Source organism: Hippocampus comes, unplaced genomic scaffold (assembly GCF_001891065.2).
Source record: "Hippocampus comes isolate QL1 unplaced genomic scaffold, H_comes_QL1_v1.1 scaffold219, whole genome shotgun sequence".
NCBI lineage: Eukaryota > Metazoa > Chordata > Actinopteri > Syngnathiformes > Syngnathidae > Hippocampus > Hippocampus comes.
This window is the reverse complement of record NW_017805653.1, coordinates 193,034-202,539: the sequence shown is the minus strand read 5'-3', so window position 1 is coordinate 202,539 and position 9,506 is coordinate 193,034. Positions and strand designations below refer to the sequence as shown.

Sequence of the window (9,506 nt, the reverse complement as noted above, 5' to 3'; positions counted from 1 at the left end):
AGTGGTAATCTTGGGATTTTTTTCTGTTCAAGTTTCAAATCGTGTGTAAATTTAATACACTTCATCTTCAGCATGTTTAGTGCCACTTTTGTAAGTAACCACGCCCCCGTCCAGGCCACGCCCCTTTCCGTTTTTTCATCACTCGCCATTGCCATCACTGTATATGGTGCTGTATTAATTTCATTTCGTATAGCATACATATATAAAAGTGGAAAGTTACTGTAGAGCTGAACCATTACCCTTTATCTCCGTGTACATAATAAATAAACATCACCTAGAGATGCATTGACTAGTGAAAATTGCTTGATTCCTTCTGTATAGATAGTACGCAAAGGGCAGTAAATAATTGTGAAAGCTCAGAATCAGGCTTTACAGGGTTAATTTTTTGCAGGGTGGAGAGATCTTATCAGGGAGCCAAGAGGGGGTGTTCACTTCTGGCACAGTCCTGCCTCCTGATTAGCATTTAGTGTAACTAGTGTTACCAGTGAGCCATTAGTGTTTCAGTTGTTGTACTAGTGAACATTTTGTCGTCACTAGTTAACTAACAAATCAAAAGACCATTTAACTAGTCGACTAGTGAGAAGGGTGACATCCACTAGTTCCACGAGTGCAACATTTTGACTTCACTAGAACTAGTTTTTTTTGACTTCACTAGAACTAGTTAAGTCAAAATGTCGCACTCGTGGAACTAGTGGATATTTGGGGCATCACTGGTGAGCAAGTAACATTTTTGGACTCACTAGTTTGATATCAAGGTTTTAAGAGTCTTAATCTAGTGAACTCATCAATGTTTTATCCTTCACTCGTTAACTAGTGGATATTTCAGCTCCCACTAATGAACGAGTGCAGGAAATCATAGGCCACTAGTTAACATGTTAGAAGAATCCACGTTTCACTAGTGAACATGTTAACACTTTATTTAATCTTACAAGTTAACTAGTAAGACTTTGAACCTCACTAGTATGGTCCAGTGGGCCACGAGGGCATTAAAAAGCTGACAAGCTGGGAAGTTGCCACTGCTAGTGCGCTTCCAGGGGTCACTAGTTTAATTTTTGTCAGCACTAGTTGGACTAAAGTGGCACTAGTTGATGAAAATGAATGACTAGTCAGAGTTTGGTTGCAACTAGTACGACAAAGTGCATCACTAGTGCGGCTGGCTGATTGTCCAACTAGTGCTGAAGACCGAACTTGTGTAACACACAAATGTCTGACATCAGGGATGTGGAATCAATGTTCAAATGGCTTGCCATACCTTTCATTTCGATTTACTTTTACCTGAGATACAATGGCACCAATGTTCCCTTTAAGCTGCACAACTGCACACTGGTCGCACACTCTCAGCGCACATGAAAACCTATCCAGCGCAGTGAACGCAATGCAAATGAATCAGGTACAGAGTAAACCTTTTTTTTCTGTATCAAACAAACATCAACGCTCACACTCACACCTAGGGACACATTTTGAGTGTTCAATCAGCCTGCCATGCATGTTTTTGGAATGTGGGGGGAAACCGGAGTACCCGGAGAAAACCCACGAAGGCCTGGGGAATAAACGCAAACTCCACACATGGAGGCCATGGCCCGGGATCGAACCCACGACCTCTGCACTGTGAGGTCGATGCGCTTATCACCACTGGGCTCCGCTATTTTGGAAAATATTTTTGCTTAATATGTTGTAAAATAAACCAAAACTGACAAATGCGCAGATGTTATTCATTTCTGGCAGAGGTAGTGCGGAGAGTGTGGGATGGGACACGACAAAGCATTTATGTTGAGGGCACCAAAATGGCTGGCTGAGAGCAACACCGAAGGACAATGGAACAGATAAAAACAGACTTTGTAGATTTGTTCACAGGAGATGGTTGTCTGGCTGGAGAATACAAAATGCAAGTGGATGAAAGTGTGAAACTTGTGGCAATGACCAAAGCGACGTGATCCGGCACCATGATGAGGCCTCTGAAAGAGGAGCGAACGAACCTTGAGATCAGAGGTATTTTCATTCCTGTGGACTGTGGCACAGACTGGATTAGAAGAAGTCCAGGGGTTTTCCAGGAAGCGGTGCGGACAAAAGACAATTAAACTGAACCCAGAAAAGTTCAAACTGAGACAAAGTGAGTGAATATTCAGTGATATTTTAAAAGCATCACATGCAAAAAATAATTACACTGACATTTGTAATATGTGATTCATGGCCCAAATGATACAGGATAGAGACACTAACATTTACATCAAATAAACACAAATTAGTATTTTGTGCACAGATTAGATTAATATAATTTCGTTGCTCATTAAAAAAAAAAAACTCCACATCCCAACTGGCCTTTCCAACTCTGAGCGCCAGCAAAGGTGATTGACAGCAAGTGTGTGGGGAGAAATGAGCACATGTAGCAAAAGTGAAGACAAAATACATTTTATATGATTCAAGGACTGTTGAATTTTGAGGAGGAAAAAAAACGAACTAATACAAATGACCAAACCTCCTCTGAAAACGACATACGACAAACTACATTTAAAAACCACAACTAACAACCAAATGAAAACTAACTCCAATGGAGATTCCAAAAGTATGATAACCCTGATGAAAATGCTAGATTTTCTAATTCATTACAACAACCAAAAAATAAACTTTTCAATGCACTAAAAGAAAACTTCAGCATCCCGGTAAGAAGGTACATACAATACAATCAGCCTTGGCGCACACAAACACACTGAAACCTGCTCAGATGAGAAGTGAAAACTTCAAGGATGACTGCTTGTCTCATCAGACACACTTGGGATTCTTAAAACACTGGCATGACCCAGAAGTGTCCCTTTTGGGACATCCCGGGATCCCATCCTGAGATCACCCCCAAGACTGTCCCCCTGTGGGACAGAGTGCAAGGGCAAACAGACAGGCAAAGGTGTTTGGACTAATGTCCCAAAAAGGGACACCATTGGCAATATTAGGGAGCACCAAAACCTCTGGGTCATGCCAGTGTTAATCTGATACTTCCATGAGAATCTTTGGCCAAAAACTGTGCAGGCAAAAGGTTTCTCACCAGTGTGTGTTCTTGTGTGACGTTTTAAGTTTCTCTTATCAGAGAATCTTTGGCCACAAACTGCGCAGGCAAAAGGTTTCTCACCAGTGTGGGTTCTTGTGTGACATTTTAAGCTACCCTTATGCGAGAATCTTTGGCCACAAACTGCGCAGGCAAAAGGTTTCTCACCAGTGTGTGTTCTTTTATGAACATTTAAGTGTCCCTTACGAGAGAAGCTTTGCCCACAGTCGGTGCATGCAAAATGTTTCTCACCAGTGTGTATTCTTTTATGAACATTTAAGTGTCCCTTATGAGAGAATCTTTGGCCACAAACTAAGCAGGAAAAAGGTTTCTCACCAGTGTGGGTTCTGACGTGTAATTCCAAAGCACTTTGACACGCAGACATTTTCCCACAGTGAGAACATTTCCAGGGTTTGCTGTGTGTGTTACATGTCAGATCACCTTCAGATTCATCTTCATCCTCCTCCTCATCATCATCTGCATTTGACGACGTGTTGTCACTATTTGAACGTGGAGCAAAGAGGCCATCTGCTTTTGATTCTTCCTGGTGGTTTCCAACACCTTTTGTTGTCATGTGTTGACATGAGCTGCTGCTGGGAGCCTCTCTGTCCGCCTCATTTAAACTCTTCAGAAGGACACCAGTAAACGGCACCTTGCAGATAACCTCCTCCTCCTCCTCTTCTTTGATGTCAGGTGACTCATCCGCCTCCACTTTCGTGCAAGGGTGCTGTAGCTCCTCCTCTTTAATATATTGGGCCTCCTGCTCCACGTCCTCTTTCAAGTGGGAGATCTCTTTTTTCTCCTCTTCCTCTTTCATGTGATAAGGCTCTGCATCTAGCCGCACAGGACAAACATCTTCGCTGATGTCTGAAAGACACAAGAAGACAAACACGTGTGGAATTATGGTTTAGATTTAGAATGAAGGATATTAGAAGAGCCCGATCAACACATCAACACAGATACATATCACATATCACAAGATACCATGAGCATGTGCTGCGCGTGCGCGCGCGCGTACACACACACACACACACACACGCACACACACACACACACACACACACACACACACGCGCACCCTGATGAACTACATTAAAAAAAGACATGGCAAGGCACAGAGAACCATGAGGAAAAGAGCACCCAATGGGAGCTAGCTGACGTGTCAGTCAAATCAACCCCCCTTCCCTGGAAAAAAACAAAAAAGTTTCCAAAATGTAAGAACGCAGTCCTCAAGTTCAGGAAAGATAAATGGGAGAAAAGTAATAAAAAGTCAATTGACTCTCTTGACCGCTTTTGACAGAATACAATACAATACATCCTCATTTATGTAGCACTTTCACAACAGCTGCAGCGATAACAAAGCACTTAACAAAACAGTTAACAAACTAAAATAATAAACACAACACATAACATGCTCCACAACACGGACAGTCGTGCAATCCTAACCACTTTTCCCTCACACGCGTTGTTGTTTAAAGCAGTTTGAGATGAAAGAGAGAATCAAAGTGTCCTTTCACCAGAAAGAGGAGATAATCAAAGTGTCCTTTTACCTGTGGATCAGACATCGCGTAAAATGGTTAATGACAGGAAGAAAAGTCGGACGTGACCTATAGAGAAACGAGTAATGACCAAACCTGCTCCGCGTGAGCCAAGTCAAGATCAAGATATGTTGAAAACAGCCCCGCTGTCCTCTTTTGCCCCACAATGTTGCTCCTCGTACTCCACCCTTCCCCTTGTGCACATTTTTAGGGAAAATCAAAACACTCAATCTGTTTTGTGATGCAGCGACTAGCCAGCTAGGCCATCTCAGCTAAGAAAGCTAAACTAGGTTAGCTAGCTTAGCTGTTGTCGTGGTTCAAAGCTTCTTCGAAATGTGACGTGGTTTGCGTCAGCGCTGATTGGTTGAACCAGGTGAGTTCACGCACAGCAGAGAGCAGTGGACGATCGACTGCTGAGGCGTGTTTCACTCGAGTGGCGTTGCTACAGTATGTGCATATTATGGAGCAGCTCCCGGAGAAACGCAAATTGTCCGCCGTGTTGAGCCATTTTGATTTCCTTTTGGAGAATAAAATATTTATTCAAATCTCCTTGTCTCACCAAGTGTCACTCGGATTTTTGACGTCTCATTCCATTTTAATTGAAATTAATTTCAAGGTAGCTCTTCGTTTACGTTTCACATATTTTATTGCAGGTGAAATGTCAAATTTGCCATACAGAAATATCATATACCAACACATAGCACCTCTGCAACTACATCTGGCATGTTACTTATCATTATTAGTTTGTTTTATTTGGAAACTTCAAAATGCCAATTTTGTTAGGTTTGGTTTTTTAGACGACCTGTGGCAATATTTGGATAATGAGGTAGGGAGACTGGGAAAAAGTGCAACAGCTGATGCTATTCTGAAGTTCAGCGATACCTGGCAGAGGGGAAAATTGCACGCAGTCAAGACCCGCTGTTGTAATCGAAGACCCAAGACACTACTTTTCCAAACCTCTTCCACCTCGCAAAGCAGTTTCTCTGTTCGCCGGCATCACCAGTGCCATGCGAGCGTGTGTTCTCCACAGCAGGGTATTGAAATAGCATGTAAGAAACGCAACAGACTGAAATTCAAAACACTGGAGCAATTTATTTTTCTGAATAAAAATTTGTGAAGACAAAGCCCACAAGCATCCTCATTTACCTAATTTTCACATTATTCAAACATATTGAATAATACAATATCAATGCACAGATGTGAATGATATTGTATACACTTCATCATCAAATCAATCAGTTCAGTCTGTCAAGTGGTTTGCCTGCAGGGATTTTGAAAGTGCAGCAGGTGTCAGTGGTCAGCGACACAGTATCAACAGAGTGTGTCATTGTGTCAACACACTTCATGACACCTCATGGACCCATCACTAGTTCTCTGTGCCTTGCCATGTCTTTTTTTAATACGGTTCATCAGTGTGTGTGTGTGTGTGTGTGTGTGTGTGTGTGTGTGTGCGCGCGCGCACGCGTTTTCACTGTCTGATCGTGGAGCTCAGAGGCAATCTGTTTTTGATTCTTCCTGGTGGTTTCCAACACCTTTTGTTGTCATTTGTTGATATGAGCTGCTGCTTGGAGCCTCTCTGTCGGCCTCATTTGTACTCTTCAGAAGGACACCAGTAAAGGGCACCTTGCAGATAACCTCCTCCTCTTCTTCTTCTTTGATGTCAGGGGGCCTATCTAGAGGTAAGATCAGGCCAAAAAATCCAGCCCGACCCGGCCCGCGGGTATTAAAGCCCGACCCGGCCCGAGCCCGACCAATTAACTTGATTTGCAGGCCCGAGCCCGAAGAAAACCCGAAATTTCATATTTTATTTGTGAGGACTCGTGAGGAGGAGGGGTGATTTATGATAACAAATTGAAGCCTGTCATTTGTAACGAAATCTAAGTTAAACAAGACTGTATGAACATTTACATCTTTTATATTTCTGTTTTTGCAGAGGATACATTAACTGACAATTCTCCATCATTGATGGATTTTTTTTTAGGAGTTGATGGGAAAAATTTAAGGCCGTCCCGTCATTTTGACGGGTTGAAAATTGGGCCATTAACCACAGCAGCAGTACGTCCTTATGAATCTAGCGCGGCACTTTGAGAGAGAAGCAGAGAGACAAAGAAAAACAATGACGGGTGGATACTCGACAGAGACTGGAAGGAGTTCTTTGAATTGCCAGTGCAATAGTTTAGTAGAGTACGTGTTGTGATGAGGCGACTTCTGTTTTTTTGCGAACCACGGACTCTCGTGGCCAAAACTATTCAGAGCCTCGAAACGCCTCAGTGCACTGTGATGTTTGGATCACAGTGACATTTTTAAAAAGTCAGCAACCCGACCTGAAGCAATGATTGACATTTTAGGCCTCGGGTCTGGTCGGGTCGGACTCGGGCTTTAGATCTTACCTCTAGGCTCATCCACCTCCGCTTTCGTGCAAGGGTGCTCTAGCTCGTCCTCTTTAATATATTGGGCCTGCTGCTCCTCTTCCTCTTTCAAGTGGGATACCTCTTCTTTCTCCTCTTCCTCTTTAATGTGATAAGTCTCTGCACCCAGCCTCTCAGGACAAACATCTTCGCTGATGTCTGAAAGACAAACACGTGTGGAATTATGGTTTCGATTTAGAACGAAGTTTATTAGAAGAGCCAGATCAATCAATGAAAGTGAATTTGGATAGCACTTTTCAAACATAAAAGTGCAACTCAAAAGTGCAATTAAAACATCTAAATTACAACATAAAAAGAGGATCCTTCTCCTCCCTCCACAACATACAGATACATATCACCAGATGCCAATGCGCACACACACACACACACACACGCGCGCGCACCCTGATGAACTACATTAAAAAAAGACATGGCAAGGCACAGAGAACCATGAGGAAAAGAGCACCCAATGGGAGCTAGCTGACATGTCCATCAAATGAACCCCCCACCCCACCCAGAAAAAAATACAGTCAAACAGTTTCCAAAAAGTAAGAAAAAGCGAAATATTCTCGGAATAAAAATATAGAAGTTTGCAAAAAAGAGAAATATTCACGGATAAAGAGAACAGAAGTTCGCGGAAAAAAAGGTACCCTGGATCGGGTTCTTCTGTGTAAGAGGAGGTTCAAACGTTCAAAAAAAAAAAACAAAAAAACAAAAAATTACTAAACCACAAAAAAATATGAAATCAGGAAAAATAAAAAAAGATGCAGGGAGAGTTTATTAGGGAAAGTGAATGGCTCCATCTGAGACAAATACCAAACCATTCTGAACGAGTGTTATTGAGTGAATAAGTGAGAAATGCATGTGACGTGTGTGTGTGTGTGTGTGTGTGTGTGTGTGTGTGTGCGTGTGTGTGTGTGTGTGTGTGTGGATGGGTTACCAGAAAAAGAACGAGCGAGTGAGAAAGAACGACTGACAGACTGGATGAGGAAGTGTTGTGAGGATGGAAGGTTTCCTCCAATGTCTTCAACTGCAAGAAAGTTGTTGAAATGAAAGATAGAGCAAGGATGATGGCAATGGGATGTGTGTTAAAGTTGTCCCGCGTGGCCATCAGGGAGGGAAGTGTTGGTCTGGTACCGCCAACACCCAAAAGGCCCTCTGCGCTGCCATCTTACTCGGAGGAGAAACTACTTGCAACATAGTCTCCAACTGGCCCATGCATGCTGTCACCTTGCCGTGAAATTAGGAAAGCGCTGAGTGAAGTTCAGGCTCCAATATTGAATGTAACTACAGGCCGACTTGAAGTCGATGTAGACGATCCAACGTCTCTCATTCACTCACAACAGACATCAAACATGAATAAAGTTGCAGAAACTTTGCCTGCTGGGGTGACCGCTGCCATGAGAGAATTAGAAGATAAATTCGGAAAAGTTGCAGACTTGAAGGCCGACCCATTCACACGTCTGACTCAGATAAGACTATACATGACAGAATTAAACAGACAACAAGAGGTTCCACAACATATTAGAGATCGACTTAAGAAAATCACCACTGAACATGAAGACGGAGCAAACACTGAGGCAGAAGAGCAGAATCGTGCCCTTCGCGCTGAACGAGATGCTGCCCAACTGAAACTGGAACAGGAAGCTGCTCTCTATGCTGCTGGACACGCATCCTTCAAATGAAGAGATGGACAACAGGTTCCACATTGCTCAATTACAAAATCAATTCTAAAAATTGAGTTGTCATGTCCAGACTCTTTCAGATGCACACCCTGACCCCGTTTTGGACCGAACCAGATTCTTGCAGACCCAGAAGAATCTTGCGAAAATCCTTCTCTTCAAACAGCGCAGAGAGCGGTTACAGGACAAATGTTAACAGCAGGTGAAATCCGCATTCTCCTAACACAAGCATGTCCGCTTTCACAATTAAATACTTTGTTGCAAAACTCAGGCTTCTCTTCTCTCCCCGACAATCAGGCCCTTACACGAGAAAATTACATGACCTTGTCCACAGCTTTAAACGCTTTGTTTCCCCTCCCTGAGTGTGTTATCTCAGATTTGGTGTTCATTCCCAAAGGAGATGAGGAGTGTTCCGAGCAGCCATTTTGAAGGGCGTTTCCAAGTCTGTGATGCAGGCCATGGAAGCCAATCCGGACCTTCCTGGTGCTAAGCTTGACCGTTGGTTGTCAGATCTTAAACATCATCTGAGGAGATGTGACGGGTGTCACAACTGTGACTGTCTTGAGCTCCACGATGCTGCCGCCTCAATAACACGAATAATAATAATAACAATAATAATGTGGAGGTGGCTTTTTCCTTCTTTAAATACTGCAACACAGTATGGCAGGAGGGCTAGATGAAGTCGCATTGGGGTCTCGGTCTCGGACATAACATGCGACTTTCTTGTCGGCTCTCCCTTAACAAAACATCCTCCATAACAAAACAAAATACACAATAAAATCAAATTCACAACATGGGTGATCGTATCGTAATTATGTACAGAAAAAGGAGAAAAAGAACT

General features: G+C 42.9%; 1 protein-coding gene across 2 annotated transcripts in view; it reads right to left on the bottom strand.

The window, feature by feature from the left end:
- Positions 1-2,530: 2,530 nt before the first annotated feature.
- The window catches only part of LOC109522879 (zinc finger protein 32-like), a 16,069-nt gene continuing 9,093 nt past the window's right edge, over positions 2,531-9,506 (bottom strand). Inside the window, exons 2-4 of one of the 2 annotated variants that reach the window (XM_019881712.1) lie at positions 6,974-7,142; positions 6,108-6,244; positions 2,531-3,904 (exon numbers count right to left, since the gene is read on the bottom strand). In XM_019881712.1, the coding sequence (XP_019737271.1) occupies positions 2,739-3,904; positions 6,108-6,244; positions 6,974-7,142 (1,472 nt within the window). In that variant the 3' untranslated portion in view covers positions 2,531-2,738. The remainder of the gene's footprint in view (positions 3,905-6,107; positions 6,245-6,973; positions 7,143-9,506) is intronic. The other variant, XM_019881714.1, reaches the window with a different exon arrangement.